This window comes from Rhamphochromis sp. 'chilingali', assembly GCF_963969265.1.
Source record: "Rhamphochromis sp. 'chilingali' genome assembly, chromosome: 14".
Classification (NCBI taxonomy): domain Eukaryota; kingdom Metazoa; phylum Chordata; class Actinopteri; order Cichliformes; family Cichlidae; genus Rhamphochromis; species Rhamphochromis sp. 'chilingali'.
The window spans coordinates 3,343,757-3,364,414 of record NC_137941.1 but is presented as its reverse complement, the minus strand read 5'-3'; the positions used below and the strand labels follow the sequence as shown (position 1 = coordinate 3,364,414).

Genomic DNA, 20,658 nt, shown 5'->3' with positions numbered 1-20,658 from the left:
TGAATTTTTGTCCTCAATTTTAGATTGTGGGAGGAAACCAGTGTGAATGTTTGAATAACTGCAATTAACAAGTGACGTTACTACAGATGTGATACTTGTTTTGAGAGTGTTGATGGGGAAGTATAGATAAGGTCAGAAGGAGCTTCACTAAGTCTTTAATGTTCTACGTGAAGCATATGATAGGGTGTCCAGAGAGGAACTGTGGTGCTGCATGAGGAAGTGAGGATTGGCAAAGAAGGATATAAGGGTGGTGCAGGACCTGTATGAGGTCAGCGTGATGGTGGTGAGGTGTGCAGTAGGAGTGACAGATGGGTTCAAGGTCGGGTGAGTTTACTTCAGGGATCTTCTTGTTTGCAGTGGTGATGGACAGGCTGACCATCCACTGATGGACTGTGATGATTGCAGATGACTGTGGTCTGTAGTGAGAGTAGGGATCAAGTGGAAGAGAGCCTGGAGAGGTGAAGCTATGGTCTCAAGAGGAGGAATGAAAGTCAGTAGAAGCAAGACAGAATACATGTGAATGAGAGGTGAAGGAGCAGAGGTGATGAAGGTAGATGAGTTTAAACGGGGGGGTCAGCCATTCAGTGCAACAGACAGTCCACAAGAGAGATGAAGAAGTGAGTGCAGGTGGAGTGGAGTGGGTGGAGATGGATGTCAGGGGTAATTTGTGACAGGAGAGCTGCAGGAATAAAAGGGAAGTTTTACAAGATGGTAGTGAGACCTGCTAGGATGTGTAGCTTGACATGGTGGCACTGACAATTAGACAGAAGGCCAGCCTGGAGGTGGCAAATTTTTATTGCAGGTGACCAAAATGGACAAGATTAGAAATGAGTTCATGAGAGGCACACATCAGGTTGGAGTCAAAGTTGATGAGCTGATTTGGACATGTACAGAGGAGGGGCAATGGGTATATTGTCCAATGGATGTTAAATATGGAGCTGTGAGGTGGTTTATGGATGTATTGAAGGAATTATTCGTCCAGAATTGCTGTGCGTTGCTGACCTACAGCAGACAAGAGCTTCTGGACATCTGGACTCACAACTCCAACAGTTTTATCGCCGATCTCCGACTCATCCCAGAGATCTCCAGAACACCGGAGGCTGCCCACTCTCCCCGGCTGGGCGGAAGTGCACGCAGACGGCGCCGAGATCGTAAACAAAGGCGAGGTAGGCGCGGAGGGCTACGGGCTAAGCTAAAGCTAACACCACACCGGCTGCCTTTACCCAGTATTTTTCTCGCCAATGTCCGTTCTCTGGCAAACAAAATGGATGAGATACGGCTCTCCATCACTAACAACAGACGGATTATGGACTCAAATGTCATGTTTTTCACCGAAACATGGCTGAACAACAGCTGCCCGGACAATGCTATCGAGTTAGCAGGACGCCACACACACTGAGCCGACAGGCTAGCAGATGACTCCGGCAAGACCAGAGGTGGAGGTTTGTGCATTTATATTAACAATACTTGGTGCATGAACTCCACTACTACTGAGAGTCACTGCTCACCTAATGCGGAGTTTTTAATGGTCAAATGCAGACCTTATTATCTCCCCAGAGAATTCACTTCGATCATACTCACTGCCGTGTATATACCCCCCGACGCTAATGCTAGGTTGGCCATGAAAGAACTTTCTGCAGCCATTAACAAACACCAGAATAAACACCCCGAGGCTGCTTTTATTGTTGCTGGCGACTTCAACCACACCAACTTAAAGACAGTCCTCCCCAGATTCCACCAACATGTCTCCTGCCACACCAGAGGAGACAAGACTTTAGACCATGTGTATTCCAACCTGGCTGGAGCCTACAAAGCCACACCCCTCCCCCACATTGGACAATCGGACCATCTCTCCCTGTTCCTCACACCTCGGTATTCACCACTCATCCAACGTGTGAAACCTGCTGTGAGGACAATTAAAGTGTGGCCAGAGGGGACAGACGCAGTGCTCCAGGACAGATTTAAAAACACAGACTGGAATATGTTCACCCACACAGACCTGGACCAGTACGCCTCATCTGTACTGGATTACATCTCCAAAACCACAGACAGTGTCACCACCCAGAAACGGATCACCATGTACCCCAACCAGAAGCCTTGGATGAACCGGGATGTTCGTCTCCTCCTGAAGGCCCGCAACACTGCCTTTAGGTCAGGAGATGCACACGCCTACAGTACAGCCAGGGCTAATCTAAAGAAGGGCATCAAAAAAGCCAAACACCATTACAAAAAGAAGGTAGAAGAACACTTCTCCAACTCCAACCCCCGACGCATGTGGCAAGGACTCCAGACCATCACAGACTACAGGACCACCAAACCCTCCCCCGCATCCTCTGATGTCTCCTTCCTCAACGAGCTCAACAACTTTTATGCTCGTTTTGAGCGAGGGAACCCCACAACCACAACCAAAGCAGACATGACGCCAGACCACCAACCTATGACTCTCTCCCCCACCGATGTAGGAGCGGTGCTGAGCAGGATCAATGTCCACAAGGCTGCAGGCCCTGATGGCATCCCCGGGCGTGTTCTCAGAGCGTGTTCTGGGGAGCTTGCAGGAGTGCTCACAGACATATTCAATCTGTCCTTGGCCCACGCTGTGGTACCGGCCTGCTTTAAATCCACCTCCATCGTCCCGATACCCAAAAACTCCAACCCATCTTGCCTCAATGATTACCGCCCAGTAGCACTCACCCCCATCATCACTAAGTGCTTAGAGCGACTGGTCCTAGCACACTTCAAATCCTGTCTCCCCCCCACCCTGGACCCCCACCAATTCGCATACCGCCGGAACAGGAGCACAGAGGATGCAGTCTCCATCGCAATGCACTCTGTCCTCTCACACCTGGACAACAACAACACCTACGCCAGAATGCTGTTTATAGACTTCAGTTCAGCATTCAATACAATCCACCCCTCACAACTCATCAGGAAACTGACAGACCTGGGTATCAGTTCCCTCATCTGCAAATGGTTACTGGACTTCCTGACCAACCGTCCCCAACATGTCCGGCTGGATAACCGCTGCTCATCTACCATCACAATGAACACCGGTGTACCACAAGGCTGTGTGATGAGCCCTTTCCTCTACTCCCTCTTCACCCACGACTGCAGACCTGCTGATGGTTCCAACACCATCATTAAGTTTGCAGATGACACCACGGTGATTGGCCTCATCAGTGACAACGATGAGGCCGCCTACAGGGAGGAGGTGGATCGTCTGGCTGAGTGGTGCGACAGAAACAACCTGCTGCTTAACACCGAGAAGACCAAGGAGCTCATCGTGGACTACAGGAGGAATGCTGACCCACATCCACCCATCCACATTAAGGGGACGGCTGTGGAGCGTGTGAGCAGCTTCAAGTTCCTGGGAGTCCACATCTCCGAGGATCTCACCTGGACGACCAACTGCTCCAAGCTGGTCAAGAAGGCTCACCAGCGCCTCTTCTTCTTGAGGACTCTGAGGAAGAACCACCTGTCCTCAGACATCCTGGTGAACTTCTATCGCTGCACCATCGAGAGCATCCTGACCAACTGTATAACAGTCTGGTACGGGAACTGCTCTGCCTCGGACCGGAAGGCGTTGCAGAGGGTCGTGAAAACTGCCCAGCGCATCGCCGGAGCACCACTTCCTGCCATAAAAGACATCTACAGGAAGCGGTGTCTGAAAAGGGCTGGGAAAATCATCAAAGACCCCAGTCACCCATCACATGGACTCTTCACCCTCCTGCCCTCTGGGAGGCGCCACAGGAGCCTCCGGACTAAGACCACCAGGTACCGGAACAGCTTCTTCCCCACAGCTGTCAGACTCCTGAACTCTGCCTCCTGACATCTGACCCACGTTAAACTCATGGACTGAACATACACACACCCACAATGGACAACTGTACCCTCAAACACAATAATAACATGGACTGAACCACCACTCACAACCACTAGCACTTTATATAGCCTCTGTAGGAATTATATCTCACTTATCTTAACTGCACTACTGTATAGCTCTGTGTAAATAATCATTCTGTACATTCGATAATCTTTAATCCTACAACTGTTTACAACTTGCATAGTTCCCATTTCTGTATAGCTGTATATCCCAGATTCTGTAAAGTTATTTATTTCATATTCTGTATAGTTTTTCATATTTATATCCTGTTCATATCCTGTACATAGCTTGTACTCACTACAGCCTGTACATACTTAGTTATAGAATATTCACAACATACTTCATACCGTGTACATTATAACATACCATAATAGACCCATTTCTGTAATATACTCACATATCTATATTATTGCTAATATATATTGTAATATATCTATATCACTAAAGCACTTCTGGATGGATGCAAACTGCATTTCGTTGCCCTGTACCTGTGCATGTGCAATGACAATAAAGTTGAATTCTATTCTATTCTAAGACATGCAGAGGGTTGGTGTGACAGTGGAGGATGCTGGGATATGGGGAGGGAGATTATCTGCTGTGGCGACCCCTAATGAGAACAGTTAAAGGAAGTGGTAGAAATATCTATTTGTAATGAAAACACAGACTCCCTCGTGTAATTCAGGATTATTTGACTGCTGTATCACTACCTTATAATGCCTCTGCATCTGTGTGTTATGCAGTATGGTGTAACTGAGCATTTTATTCTGTATGCTCTGTGTTGTTTGCAGGCATTTGAGCAGCAGTGCATTGCAGCACGGTGCACCGTGGTTTTGACAGTCATATCACATCAGCGTAGCCATGCTCACGTTGGCCAGTAAGCTGAAGAAAGAAGACGGAGGAAAGACAGGCCGTGCCTCCGGAGCCTCAGACTCCACCCACAGGGTCTCAATCAGAGACCGCCTCCTTACCAAAGGTACCCGGGTATTTTATAATTTGGTCCATTTTTCAGTTTCAGTTTCCCTTTTTTATTACAGGAACAAAACTAGATTTCAACAAGGTTGCAACAGTTTTCCTCTTGTGAATATAATCCATCCTTCCTTCCTTCCTTCCTTCTTCTTAACTGTTTCTCCATCTTAGCTTGACGGAGTGGCTGGAGTCTGTCCCAGCATTTGTGCTCACTGGTTAGGGTGAGAGTCACTTCTATGTTAGCTCTCTCTCTCTGGCTCTGACCACAGAGACAAAACATTCACTGTGCAGAGCGCCATGAATATTAGGGATGCTCCTTGAGGCTAATTTACTAATGTTTTTAAATGGCAGCACACAGTCTGACTGACTCGTGTCATAGTAGTACACGCTCGGAAATCCGAGTCGAGCGTAATGGACGAGGTTAAATGCTGTCTCCTCTGATATTACGTGTGTATTCAAGAGTTGTTAGAAACACTTAATCATGTTCTTAAATAATCAAATCACATTTTACATTTTGGGTTGTAGCCCTTGAACTTGTAGCATCTCAGAAATAATGGGCAACAACAAGTGTTCAGTAATAAAATAGGAGAGAGGTACTTTAACTGATTAGCATTAGAATGTTGACTAGCGATAGCAGCAATTTTTAAACCTCTTGTTTAAACCTATAAGTGGGCATGCCCTGAGGTGAGACTGGCCACCTGCTCTGAGCTCTACAACTTCGTCTTCCTCCTCAACTTGAAACTCTGGTTGAATGCTTGTTTTAGACACAGTAAAGTAGATCCAGAACATCGTAGGACAAGAGTGCAAGTGGTTAAAATGGGGCTTCCAGTGAGGGCTCTGCAATAGCAGGACGCCGCCCAGAGGTGCGCACAGAGATGATCTCTCCAAAGGGATCTTTCTTTATTTCTTTATGTTACACGCATAGAATCATGGAAATCAACTTTATTAAAATATTAGTTGTAGGTAATACATCTAATTAGTCAGAATTTTTGTTTGAGCATCACGTGGAGAAATACCCAAATGCCATTCCCTTTGAGACTCCCAGCAGGTGACAGCTTTGCCAGTCAAACATGCATGAATAATGGCAGCAGCTGCAGCTCATGACAACACAATAAGACCCAAGAGATGTAAACAAATTGGTTTTTTGATCAATGAATAATTTTGTGTTTCAACACAGAAAATAGCCTCGAAATAACTTTCACACTCACATTTGTCTGACGTTATTATCAAACATGTAATCTTAGTCTTGGTCTTACACTCCTGAAGCTTTACCTCCACTAACAAAATGCTTTTCAGGCCAACTGTTGTAGTAAGACATCTCCCAGCCCTCCAACATAAAGGCTGCACATGTCCTTGTTGTATTATTGTTATTTTGGTATTTTATAGTGCAAGTATATCATGTTTACAGACGCAAAATAAAGTTGGTAAATTTTATGTTTAACTTTTGAATGCATGACCGTATAAGTTGGTGATTTAGAGCCAACCATCCCAAAAACATACTTCACACAAATGTTTTTACACGTATTAGTTTTATAGAGAGACCCACCTTCAGCCAGAAGGAAGGAGTCTCTTTTAGCTTTTCTTAGCTGGGGACAGGTGACCTAAATTGTAGGTGGTGGATTAAAAATTTTTCAAAATCTGAATAGGACTTTGCCTTTTGGCCAAAGTTTGTTACTGTGAGCTACTCTTAATCTGATAAAAGCCCATCGTTGGTCTCCTTAGGCAAAACAGTAAGCCGGCGTTATCTCCGAGGGAGCTGTTAAGTAGATTACTGTGTATGCACATTCTGTGTGGAGAAACAGATGAAACTCCAGCGACTTCCTTGAATGACCTAATTATTAGACTATGCACATCTCAAAGAGCATATTTACCAAAGTAAAAATTCTCAGCAGGCCACGTCCGACCAACAGCACCAGCTGCCCAGAGAAGAAAAATACAACGGGTATTTTTGTTGTGTATTTTTCTGGGAGGTAAAGGTGTTAAACCAGCTGACACGAATTAGGAGTGAAAAGTGTGTCAGTAGTGAGAAAACACAACAGACCCTGAACGCTTTTAAAAATTCAGCCCGACCTCGCCCTCTGGCAGCGAGAACAAAACAACCTTTTATCCTTCTTGCGTTGCTCTTCTCTCTCCCCGTCTCCTTTTTCCTACTTTGGCCCACCGTGTTACTCGCTGTGTGTCTCTGCTACACTGCGCTGTATGTAAAATACATTTTTTCGTGTATGAATTTCATATTAGACTTTATGTTTTATGCAGAGAAACTTTCCTGACAATGCAGCTACTAAAATATTACTTCATTATAAAAACACCAGTGTGGGAGTTTGAGTTCTTTGTGTATGAGGATATCACACTGTGCCTCATTCTTCAGCCTCTTTTTTTTTTTTTATGTTTTTGCTGCTGTCTCACTCGTTCTTATTTTCTGCCAACAGAAGTTGCCGAACTTGAAGCCAATCTTCCTAGTAAGTACTTCTACTTTCATACACACAGCATTTTTTTTTTCAGCTTCACGTTTTCCGCCAGTCAAAAGCGGCTGAAACTCTGACAACTGAGTAATTGGCCTAATTTGCCATAAATCCTCATAGTCTCCTTCTGGCTCTTAATTTCCTCAGTTATGGTATAAAGGAGGCAGGAAAGAAAACCAAGCCTCTGATGTGCTTCACGTTCTCTGTTTTTGACAAATTGCTTTGCTAATGTTAAGTGAAAGCTATTTGTAACCATACTTTAAGCCGTTATTACATTGCCACGAAGTTATTCAGCAACAACCAGTAACACGATCATTTTACTTCATGGTTAAAATGTTTGTTAAGTGAGTGATTCATGGAAGACTACTTAGTCCAAATGACTAGGGATGGGTACCGGTGTCCGGTGCCATGATGGCACCGGTTCTGACATAAACGGTAGTAACCAGACCGAAAAGCAGCGCACATTTCGGTGCTTTATTTCGGTGCTTTTTTTTTCCTGAGCTGTGATACACTTCTAGCCAATCATTTTACGTTTCCGAGGATAGTAGGCGGGGCCAGGTACGTACGTTCTGTTAGAGCAGAGCTACAGATTAAAAATGCCCAAGGCGAAGCGGTCAAAGTCTGGCTGTACTTCATAGCAAAATATGCAAACTCAGCAGCCTGCAACAAGTGCTTTAAGCTGATACTGTGATACTGTCAAAGGAGGTAACACCAAGAATCCGATTAAACAGCTGGCGACGCATAGCGTTTTTTTTAAAAGCCGAGAAATGCGCCGTATTTGATAGCTTGCTGCGAGACCTCACACCGTGCACGTCGGGTGGGTTGCCAGTTATCGGACCCGGAGCAACATCCCCCAAAAACCCGAAGAGGAGAGTCCTGGCCCCTAGCCCTGCCAGTGTAGCAGAAATGATGAGGATGATGATGCAGCAGCAGCCGTTCTTCTCTGCGTGAGTAGCTTAATGTTGTTAGTGTGTAATTTACGTTGAGTAGGCTAACCACGTTATTACATTAATGCATGTAAGGTGAACTAGCAAACATCATCATAGCTACATGCGGCTGTCTTCTTGTTTGATGGCAGATACTCCCTTCACCCTGGCCAAAAAGGCTAAAATGACCAAAGAAAAAGTGGAAAACAGTTAAACATGAGAGGTTTTTGGACAAAGTTTGTGTTTTTTCCATTGATTAAGCACTGCTTCCAGCCAAGAGTGATACCATATATGCCACATAGCTGCAGAAAAGGCTAACATTGTTATCTTTTTACAAAAAAAAACCAGCTGAACATGAGAGGTTTTTGGACAAAGTTTGTGTTCTCCATTCTTTAAGCACCGGTTCGAACACCGTTTAAGCACCGGCACCGTTTCAAAAGTACCGATTTGGCACCGGTATCGGATAAAACCTAAACGATACCCATCCCTACAAATGACAGACTGGTGGATAGGGTTGCCAACTCCCTGAAAAATAAATAAGGGACACCTCATGGCCAGGGCCGGGCAACCCAGTTGTCTTCACCCTTCCCAGTGTGGTAGCTCTTTTTTTTGTGTGTGAAATTATTTTTTAACCATTTGACTTGAATTTGATTTAAGCAGATGGATATTCTTTTTGATATGACCATATGGGAAACAAATGATCATTTAGCCATTTATTTTTAGCTCAAAATGACAACATTAACACAGTAAAACAGGTCTCTTTCTTACACAGAAGCCTGTCATGCTTAACTTTTGAGAATATAAGTAAATCTTTCTTTAAAAGAACTCTGTCCTGCTTAACTTATTATATAAATTAATAGAAAGCAATAGAACGAAAAATATTCTTGTAACAGTGCACATTTAGTGCATTTAGTACAATTGGCTTCAGCTGAGGTATTATTTCAGCTTTTCTAATGCTAATCAGCTGCTCCTGTTTGTAAACCCACTTGTTCCCATGATTATGCATCTTAACTCATCATATTCATCTATGTATTACTTTTATGTATTAGTCATCTATTTGTTGTAATCATCTATCCTTGCAGTTGTTTATTACACAAAATAAATTATATTATCACACTTCTGGCCACATAGCGCTGATATTCACTGCACATGCCCATATTAACCTTAACCAGACGGTTTAAAAAAAACAAACCAGTGTTTACATACCATATCTGCTTCTGCCGTGGCCTGGTGGATAAAAAATTGGTTAAGGGTTCCCCGAGCTGTCACGCCCCTCATGTTCTTCATGTGCCCACCACTAGAAGGATGCCTATGGAAAAAGTGCGCCGGCACACAGTGCAGTGCACGTTATAGGTGTTATCGTGCATTTTCCCAGCCAGGTGTTTTCCTTTTCCCATTCTTCCCTGTACTTTTGCAGCCTTTTTTTTCTTTCTCTGAGGGGAACAAACATTGCTGCTCTAATGCTGGGCTTACACTGTGCGATTTTTGGTCCATTTTGAGCCGATTTTTGAGTCGTGCGACCGATTTGGTGATCGGCCCGTTTTTGGCCTTCATCGTGCATCGTTTAGTATACGTGGGGTAACGAGAAGCGGCTGTGTCACCACACCTGCTCACGCGCAAACACGTAAACGTCGGTGAAAAAGACGGAGCAGCACGGCAGTGCAGCGTGTGATCTGGACACAAGCGATGGAGGCACAACTTGTAGAACTTTGGAAAGCTCATCCGAGCCTTTTCCATGTGGCATCACAAAATTATCATGACCACAACAACCGTGAAAATAGTTGGATTTACATTGCTGCTCAATCACAGCTGCCTGATCATGTTTTTCATTAGCAATTTAGCAAAGTTGATGGTGTTGGTGTGTGTGTGTGAGTGAAAGACAGAGAGAGCGACAGATTTTCTGTTACAAGCTTCATGTTATGGAGGCACAGTGTGAGCACTCAGGTCGCATCAGAGCATCGGGCGGTATAGTGTGAGACCTGCATCGTGACCTACCAACTTCTAACCCCTGTGAGTCAATCGTGCAGTTTGAGCAGGAGCTGAATAACGTGACTGAAAAAATCGCACAGTGTCTGCCCAGCTTTAGGTGTACAGTCGTCCGAGACTTGCACCGCAGTGTCGGCGTTTGTTCCCCTGTTGGCCATGCTTCTTGTTGTGGTCATCTGTTGTCTTCCGGTATTTTCTCCGCAAGCGACCTTTCCTCGACCAATGAGATGAGCGGTAATCTGAATTGTCATACTCGAATTGTCATAAGTGTGCTGTCAGCTCATTGGTCACAAAGCAGGAGAGGGGCTGGGAATTATGTTTTCAAACAAAGCGTTAATTCCATAAACATTTATAGACTACTTTTGATTCTCACTGTGTTACAGGATAAAGTGCGTCCCTTATTAGCTCAATACGGGACGTGTACTTTTGTTTCGAAATACGGGACGATTCCGTTTTTTAAGGGACGGTTGGCAACCCTACTGGTGGATGTTTTTAAATGATAAGAGACAGCTTAGCATTATTTAGCTGCGCATTTTCAGCCAGCTCGTCGAGTTCGACCTCATAAATGTATCTGTGCTAAGCTGCAAGTGATTCATGTCTTTAAATATAAACAAAAGTGATGCAGGCCTGAAGACGTTTGCTGCTCGCTGTATTTCTGCCCTTAGGGGAGATATTTGTTTAAACAAACTTTACCCTTGGCTACTATTTTAGCACTTCCACCTCAGTATATCAGATCTTCTTTGGTCACTGCTATGCACAAGTGCAGAGTTCATCATGCTTGCTGTGGCTCAGACCAGGTTGCTTCTTTTTTTGGTTTTGTTTGTGGCCTGATGAAACTGATGTGTAGCTTGAGGGTCAATGAACAATGTGTCATGCACACGGAAACAGGAAAGTAACACCGCTGATTGGCTTTCTTAGAAGATGTTTTTGTGAGATTCAAATTTAAGACACAATTCAAAGAGTCCAAAAAAAGCACTAGTGAGTAGTTGCTGGAGGTAGGCGCTGCTGCAGCGGGTGTTCGCAGCTTATTTGATCTCTTCCTCATATGACAACCTGAGAGTTCTTCAAATTGCTTTTCAAACAATCACTACAGTTGCTGTGAGGTCATGCGGCTCTTAGATGAACAGCAGTGTGAAGCAGGAGGCGTTTATGTTTCTGCAACCTGTGCTGTACAATTAAAGAATGATAAAATAATGTTCTGTGCAAAGTGCTTTTTTTAAAGTAGTTTTTATTTATGGAAACCGGGCTTATGTGTAAAAACATATTAGGATTTAATATATGTTAGAGGTGGGAATCACCAGACTTCCCACTATACGATATTACCTCAATACTTCACTCGAGATACAATTTTATTGTGATTTTCCATCTCACTATTGGAATAACATATATTTCACTTTTTTATACTGCAAATTATCTCCCCAAGTTAAGCTTTTTCGGCATCTGTTTTGTCCAATAAGATTTTATCCAATCTGCTGATTACAAAGATCTAATTATTACATTTCCAATCAGCAACTTCAATTCAATGTAATTACATTTTATTTATTTATACAGTGCCAAATTACAACAACAGTCGCCTCAAGGTGCTTTATATTGTAAGGTAGACCCTACAATAATACTGTACATACAGAGAAAAACCCAACAATCATGTGACCCTTTGGGGACAGTGGGAAGGAAAAACTCCCTTTTAATAGGAAGAAACCTCCGGCAGAACGGAGCTTCCTGTTTTATAGGCTCCATGTTAGTATAACAGAAAAGGAAGGACCAGTCAAAACAAATCGAGGACCATATTTCTAAACGAGGGGCTACCTCTGTAGCATGGACATGGTTTGGTTATGAAAAGTCTGACACGGACCAGAAAACTGTACAATGCAAATTATGCCGAAAACCGGTCCCCACTACAGACTCAAACACGACAAACCTCTTCTACCACCTACTCAAGAGTCGCGTAAAAAAGTACGGAGCGAGTTTACGGATGAAAAGCAAAATAGAGCCGTCAGGTGCTCAAAATGCACCTTAGACTTAAACGTTAAAACAAGCTTTTCCCCGCAGCACGCCGTGTAATAAATACTCACAAAGAAAATGGCGGCCGTTACAACTTGTATCTAAAACTGTAGTTTCACGGATCGGTCAAAACACTCGACTTCAGGTACACGGCGCTCAGCTGAAAACACTTCAAGTCGAGTTGCCCGAGATTCACAGAATTTACAGAAAATTTAAAATGTTTGTGATTTATATCGTTGTCTGGATGATAAATGTTTTATCAAAACATATCAATGTTTTTTTTTGTTTTTTTTTTGTTTGGTTGGGTTTTTTTTTTTTTTTTTTTTTTTAGATGCAAAGTGCTGTTTGTTTTAGGAACTCCCGAGTGCTCAAACCTCATTTGTTAAATATGTATGGACCACTACGTATCCTTTCTTTACGTCCCAGTATGAACGCTAAGATACCTTGAAGAGTATGAATTCATTAAATACGTAAAAACAACCCTCCCGGCTGTGAACACAGTGAGAAACACCAGTGTGAAGAACAGTGACAGATTTGTGTGCACAGTCTTTCACTTTTATATTTGTGACTTTCTTGGAATCACTTAAAGCAGAGAGCTTTGCCTGTTAAAGGCAATATGTTAAACGTAGGGTGGATGGGGAAATAAGAAGCAAATCAGATGTAAAAAAAACAAGGAGCACTCGTGGCTGATGGACTTCACTGAGGGAAGTTTTGTTGTCCAGGTGAAAGCTGGGATTCATCCACCGTGCAGTGAAGACATTTTTATTCTCTATAGGTTTACGCTCATAAACATGTCTTAATTGTAGCTGTTTACTTCATCACATAATTATTATTGTTGTTATTGATCCATTTATGTAAGTTTTTATTTGCAGCTTTTAAGACATCATTTTCATGTTTTGAGGTGAAGAAAGGTTATAAAAAAATTGATGCTGTATTTAAATGCAATATGCAATCTTCTCATAGAGCAAGCAGAGCACTTTATTTCTCAAGGGCTCTTTAATGACACTGATTCAGACAACCAGGGTTTCATTAATTCTTTTCTAATCAGGGAGCAATGTGTGAAACACGTTATATTAACATTCTGATGCATTGACTGGCAGCCAGCCCGGTATAATTTGATCATCCTCTTCAGAATGAGTTTCTAGTTGGTGTGTGTGTGTGTGTGTGTGTGTGTCTGCATTACTCTGATATTATAACTTCCATTGTGCAGCACAGAGTAGTGTTACGGTGTGTGACCAAAGCCAATAGTGAGCACTGAGTATATATGCTAGAGCTGCTGGGGCTCATTTGCATATATATAATGTGAATGTGAAGATGGCAGTCTGGAGTCATTTTAAGACATAAAGGAATTATTTCTATTATTATTATTTAATCAAAAAGCTGGTAATTATGTAAGTAAAACAAATAAAAGGAGTTCTTTTATAGTTTTAAGTGTAGTACCTGTCCTTGAACACCAGGGGGGAATATGGTGCCACAGGGACTTTGAAATGCAAGGCAAAAATCCTGCACCAAATTAAGGCGGTATCAACATACCATGGTTAGAACAGATTGCAGTATGTCTTAGATTTTAATGCCTTTATTTGCCAGTAAGGCAAATATTCTTCTGTTTTTATTATCTGACTCTAATGACTCTTTTTTTTTTTTTTTTTTCCTCTTTCCCCACATCGTTCGTGTCCAGGCACATGCAAAGCCAGTTTTCCAGATGAGGATAAGCTGCATCATTTTCAGCTGGCAGTGTCTCCTGGTAAGAAAATAAGAAAGCCTGTTTTGATCCCGCTCTAAAAACTGCTTTGGTACACCCTCACAAAAAAAAAAGTTTGTTCTTATTCTAGTTATAAAAGTTTTTAAATCTCTGTTTCACTTAAATTTACTTCACCAGCACATTTAAAGATGAAGTGGTGTAGTAAAAGAAGCTCTGACGGGGACGTTGTTGGGTTCAGGTGATTTAGTGTAAAGGAGAGGAGACTGCAAGTGTTTGCAATTTGTTTCTCAATCTCTGTGTGTCCTAAAGTATTCCTATTGAAAGGCACTTAAGCATTCTCTGTACTTTCACATTACCGCAGCACTGTCCTCACTCCCCAAGGCAGTTGTGCTTAATCAGCATTGTTTCAAGCTCAGCGGGCTACCTGTCGAATATTGTACAAACCAAACATAGTGGTGTGGGGTTACCTAAGTCTCCGGAGGCTCTCATGCGTCCCACTTCCTGCTTCCTCTCCATCACACACAAACTTTCTTCCAGCCCAAACCCAGTTTCTCCTTATCATTCTCCTCATGTAGCAATCTGTCTTCATTTTCATCAGTAAACATGCCAATCCATAGACTGAGAGAAATCTCAGTCATGTTGGAGCAATAGAAGGAGAGAAGCAAAGAAACAGAGCGGTAATAAATATATTATTTAAATATTTGTAGAATATTTCATCTAGCTAATAATTTAAGGAAGATGTCTTATTATGTTTTCACATTTCCCAACAACTACTCATCCAGTCCACATCAAAGCTGGCGGGTGTACGGCTTGGGAGTGAGTGGACTGAGGTCATGTGCATGAAGGATGGTCTCGGTTTGGAAGTTGTTTTGGAGAGTTCATTTCTGATGGTTTTTGTGAGCAAGGCTTTGTCCACATTTGCAACTTTACAAATACACGGTAACACAAGTCTTTGCATGAGTGACTCCACTGCAGCATCTCAAAGAACTCTTTATAGAAATTAATCAGATGATTATAACATTAATGACCGCGAGACTGCATGTTGTTCCTTGTATTCATAAAAATGACACCTCAGTGCATCAAAACATGGCAACAATGGGTTCTGAGTCCACCAAGCATCTGTGCATCAAAGGTCTTACTCCTACCTGTATAGTTTTAGTAACATGGGGGGTTTAACCCTAAGTGTTAAGTTTGGTCTGGTTTTAGGATAAGTGTTATGCTAAATTAGTTTTTTCATATGACAAGGCTTTTTGTCTTTTTCATTCACCATTCGTACATTATTCCTTAGATAAAATACATTTATTGCAGCAATCACAGACTAATAGAATAAATTGGAGGGACAAATACATTTTGTATAAGTTAAAAAAAAAAAATATTGGTGCGATTTGGTCTAATCGAAAGCATTTGAATTGAGTTTGTTAGTAGCAGTTTTAAGCTTAAACATGACTTTAGAGAACTGTTATTTAACTTTAGGAACTCATCAATATTTAAACTTTTTTCTTTTTTTTACAATGGAATTAATTGTTTAGGTTTTTGTTTTTTTGTTTTTGTCGGGTCGGGCATTTAGAAATGAATTAATTTGAAAATTCTAAGCTGTCTCATCCTGTAATAAATGTGTGCCTTGTGTAATTGTGTCTCGGTGATTCATCCACCTCTCCTCCACTGCAGTATGCACTGTAACGTTCAGGTTAACGTTCACAGAGGCCTTTGTAAGCAATATCTGCAGAGAAAAGCAAAGATCAGCAATTAGAGTAAAGCTTTGGTTTCGTGTTATTCTAAGAGGAGTTGATAAGGAGACTGAGTTCTCAGAAAAGGCTTGCTCAATTATTCAAAACCTTTGTCTCTTCTGGCGTGCACCACCTCGGCTCCACCCGCACCGCGCTCGGCTATCACATGCTCCCTTTTGCCATTTCTGTTTTCTGTCTTTGTTTAATCTTCCTTTTCCCTCCTCCTGTGCGGCTCCCTCAGCCGTCCTGCATTTCCTCAGTTGTAACCAATGTGGTGTTTAAGACAACAGCCCTGATCATTTGCTGGTCGTTTGTATTTCATCTGTGAGAACAAACAAAATATTGCCTCTCGTCAAAACACAAAATACTAATAGCCAAATCTAAAAGCATTTAAGCACAGGCACGATTACAGGAGTACATTTCTCTATAATGCATGTTAAAGGATGATACTATAATTTGTGTGAGTTTGGTTACTAAAAAAATAGCATCAAGCTTTTCAAATTAATAAATGAATAAATGGTGGATTTATAAAGACGTGTCATGTTACAGGTGTGTTTCTGGCAAAGCTGTATGAATATTTGTCTTATTTCCATTGTTAGATTTTTCCTTTAAGAATGGCAGTGTAAAAAGCTGACGTTACCCATGAAGCATCTTTAATTTGTGCTTCAGGGAAGGTAATTGTAGTCGGGCCGGAAAATGAAAAATCAAATGCAAGAGGAACTTTCCTCCGGATGCAGGCTGTCTAATATCTCTTAGCAGCGTAAGGTAAAATCAGCTTGACTTGCTATGTAGAGCATTTTTAGCTCTAGGCTAAGCGATCCTTTGTTTTGCTTTTTTGTTTTTTTCCTCATGTTCTTTCATATTTTCTTCTCTTGTTCTCTATGTTTCTCATAGACCGTGGCACCGTTTACTCTGGAACAGTTTTCATGCTACAAGGGTTAAAACGTTGTTCTATAAAACTCACTGCTTTGGTTAGAAATGCATGAATACATTGTTCTGAAGGTAGCAGAGTGTGCTCAATCACTTTTTGTACCAAATGTGGAAAAAATATTCCTGAATCCTGTATTCATTTAAATGTTGGACTCAAAGGTTGTGCATCTTGGGCTCTGTGGTCTTCATTTTAAAGTCAACTCTCTGATTTGATCAACCTGTAAAGAAGGTAAAAATATATATATATATCAGTCAAGTGTTTAGGCAATGACACAACATTTGTAGGTTTGACTCTGTGTACTGTCCCTCATAGATTTTGAATCTTAGTCATTTGGTTCAAATTGCACTGTTAAACATCATTGGAGCATTTATCTGAATATGAGCAGAAAGTGGAGCCCCGTGCACTCCAGAATTCATCCTTCTGTTTCTGAAAGTGCTCACGTCATCAGTAAACTCTAATCGCAGCCATACAGTGGGGCAAAAAAGTATTTAGTCAGCCACCGATTGTGCAAGTTCCCCCACTTAAAATGATGACAGAGGTCAGTAATTTGCACCAGAGGTACACTTCAACTGTGAGAGACAGAATGTGAAAAAAAAATCCATGAATCCACATGGTAGGATTTGTAAAGAATTTATTTGTAAATTAGGGTGGAAAATAAGTATTTGGTCACCTCAAACAAGGAAAATCTCTGGCTCTCACAGACCTGTAACGTCTTCTGTAAGAAGCTTTTCTGTCCCCCACTCGTTACCTGTATGAATGGCACCTGTTTGAACTCATCTGTATAAAAGACACCTGTCCACAGCCTCAAACAGTCAGACTCCAAACGCCGCCATGGCCAAGACCAAAGAGCTTTCGAAGGACACCAGGAAAAGTATTGTAGACCTGCACCAGACTGGGAAGAGTGAATCTACAATAGGCAAGCAGCTTGGTGTGAAAAAATCAACTGTGGGAGCAATCATCAGAAAATGGAAGACATACAAGACCACTGATAATCTCCCTCGATCTGGGGCTCCACGCAAGATCTCATCCCGTGGGGTCAAAATGATCATGAGAACGGTGAGCAAAGATCCCAGAACCACACGGGGGGACCTGGTGAATGACCTGCAGAGAGCTGGGACCAAAGTAACAAAGGTCACCATCAGTAACACACTACAACGGCAGGGAATCAAATCCCGCAGTGCCAGACGTGTTCCGCTGCTGAAGCCAGTGCATGTCCAGGCCCGTCTGAAGTTTGCCAGAGAGCACATGGATGATACAGCAGAGGATTGGGAGAATGTCATGTGGTCAGACGAAACCGAAGTAGAACTCTTTGGTATAAACTCAACTCGTCGTGTTTGGAGGAAGAAGAATACTGAGATGCATCCCAAGAACACCATACCTACTGTGAAGCATGGGGGTGGAAACATCATGCTATGGGGCTGTTTTTCTGCCAAGGGGACAGGACGACTGATCCGTGTTAAGGACAGAATGAATGGGGCCATGTATCGTGAGATTTTGAGCCAAAACCTCCTTCCATCAGTGAGAACTTTGAAGATGAAACGAGGCTGGGTCTTCCAACATGACAATGATCCAAAACACACCGCCCGGGCAACAAAGGAGTGGCTCCGTAAGAAGCATTTGAAAGTCCTGGAGTGGCCTAGCCAGTCTCCAGACCTCAACCCCATAGAAAATCTGTGGCGGGAGTTGAAAGTCCGTGTTGCTCGGCGACAGCCCCAAAACATCACTGCTCTCGAGAAGATCTGCATGGAGGAATGGGCCAAAATACCAGCTACTGTGTGTGCAAACCTGGTAAAGACCTATAGTAAACGTTTGACCTCTGTTATTGCCAACAAAGGTTATGTTACAAAGTATTGAGTTGTATTTTTGTTATTGACCAAATACTTATTTTCCACCCTGATTTACGAATAAATTCTTTACAAATCCTACCATGTGGATTCATGGATTTTTTTTTTTCACATTCTGTCTCACAGTTGAAGTGTACCTCTGGTGCAAATTACTGACCTCTGTCATCATTTTAGGTGGGGGAACTTGCACAATCGGTGGCTGACTAAATACTTTTTTGCCCCACTGTACATGCCTATACCATAACATTGATTCCACCATGTTTGATGTGATATGCTTCAGAGCGCTCTCCTTCTCCTTACATTTATCTCCCTGTCAATCTGGATAAGCCCTCATTGACTTGTCTAGGTTTCATGAAATATTTGCAATTTTCTTGACAGGTTAATTACTTTTTATTTTATTATATTTTGTTTTTATTGACAACTCTTTTGACTGTTTATTGAGTTGCAGTGAAAAGATCCCAAATGCAACACCCACAACTCCACAGCTGGCTTAACTTGTCATAAAATAACGAGGTAGCTGCCCTCACCTGATTGTGAAACTGCTCGTCATAGACTTGTCCAATTACTTTTGAGCCCCTGACAACAGGGAACTATGTACAAAAATGGCTCTTATTTCTAAACAGCTAATACAATACTTTTGTTAAGCCCCTGGATGTTTGACTTCAATCACATCTTGATTGTTTGTTTTAAAAGCCATCTGGCATGACTGGTTGGAGGCTGATGGGGAAAGAGAAAAGAAAGGAAAAGCGTAGAGACCAAGGACAAGATAAAAGTGTGTGTGAGAGAGAGGAGATGAAAGTTGATGACATGCAGTGGTGGCACAAACTAAGCTGGCAATTTGACTCAGAGGGCTTTTGAAAATATTACTTTTATATATTTAAACGTGTTAAATGGTGTGATTTTTAACAAAGAAAAAAATTAAAAAGGAAAAAAGGAACTCTTGTTGGCGTTTTATTCACAAAAGGCCTGATTCACTTTGCTCACCCATGGTGAGGAAATGCTGCTGCACTGATACTAATAACTTATCAGGCAAAATCCTGTAGTGGGAATGTTTTAATGAATAGAGCTTTGTGAGTCCTCTGAAAAGGAGATTATTTGTAAAGATCTAACCTTCATCTGTAATTAGTTTTAAATCATCTAAATCAGCAGGGCAAAACATCAGAAAATCACCTTTCAGATAAAGTCCTTGACAGTCACATATAATAGATCTGTAGGTCATTCTGGGAATTAAGCTGTATTACTATTCACTGTTCTTTCTCATATTTTTAGTAAACAATTACTTGTAAAAACATTTTTTGAGCAGCTCAAATCATCTCATACATATCACACAAAGTAAACGACACAAAACCAAATTAAGAACACATGAATACTCATCAAAGGAAACATAGCTGGTGCTGGATTGGCTTCCCAGATCTAATTGAAACAAGGCAGGTGGTAGACAACACATTAGTTAGGTCTGTTGTTATTTAGTTGGAATGTCTGTGTACTTTTGTTTCTTTTCCCATGAAACACTCTGTGCTGTGACCCCGTGCTCTTAGACCCCTCAGTCTCTGAGGAATGGGGACACCAGCAACACGACGGGGTGAACGCATTCTCACATGTCACTGTTATTATTATTAGAACTACAATGATGAGAGAAAATTGATGTACCAATCGCCTTGTCTTTGTGCTGCATGGAAGCATAATTACAGTATTGTAATGCCCATTGTTGCTGCGTACAAAGTGTATGCGCAAGCCTGGAAGTGTGACTAAAGTTTGAATAAAGTAAAAGGGCCCAATCTTGATACAAAGTCAATTTTAAACATTTATTATGCTTTTCTAATTCGTTGCTAACTTCACTCACTTTTTGTTGCAGCCACGTCTTCAGATTTAGCCTCAGAATCACCACAGTTGGGTTTTTGTGTTTTCTGTTCTGTGATTTTTGGTTGTTAAGATGCTTGCCAGTGTTTGTTCCTTCCTGCTGTGAAGTTATTAGACTGATAAACACGGAGAACAAAAGTCCCAGCTAAGAGAGCAGTGAGAGGTGCTGTAGAGTAAACAACTGTTGTTTTTTTCCTGCTGAGACATGACCATAAGGAAGCTACAGCAGCTGCATAGTCATCAGAAGTTCAGTGATGTCCAGCTTGTGCACAGCTTTAAGTGGCGCCAGAACCATCTATAGTTTGGTGTCGCAAAGTGTCGCTCTGCTTTTCAGCATATTTTGAGTCATAGTCTCGTTCTTCGTATTACTATA

General features: G+C 42.0%; 1 protein-coding gene across 1 annotated transcript in view; it reads left to right on the top strand.

The window, feature by feature from the left end:
* ube2f (ubiquitin-conjugating enzyme E2F (putative)) overlaps window positions 1-20,658 on the top strand; it is a 59,687-nt gene that overhangs the window by 1,830 nt on the left and 37,199 nt on the right. Inside the window, exons 2-4 of the mRNA XM_080902225.1 lie at window positions 4,669-4,853; window positions 7,276-7,305; window positions 13,900-13,965. Of these exons, the coding sequence (XP_080758351.1) occupies window positions 4,739-4,853; window positions 7,276-7,305; window positions 13,900-13,965 (211 nt within the window). The 5' untranslated portion in view covers window positions 4,669-4,738. The remainder of the gene's footprint in view (window positions 1-4,668; window positions 4,854-7,275; window positions 7,306-13,899; window positions 13,966-20,658) is intronic.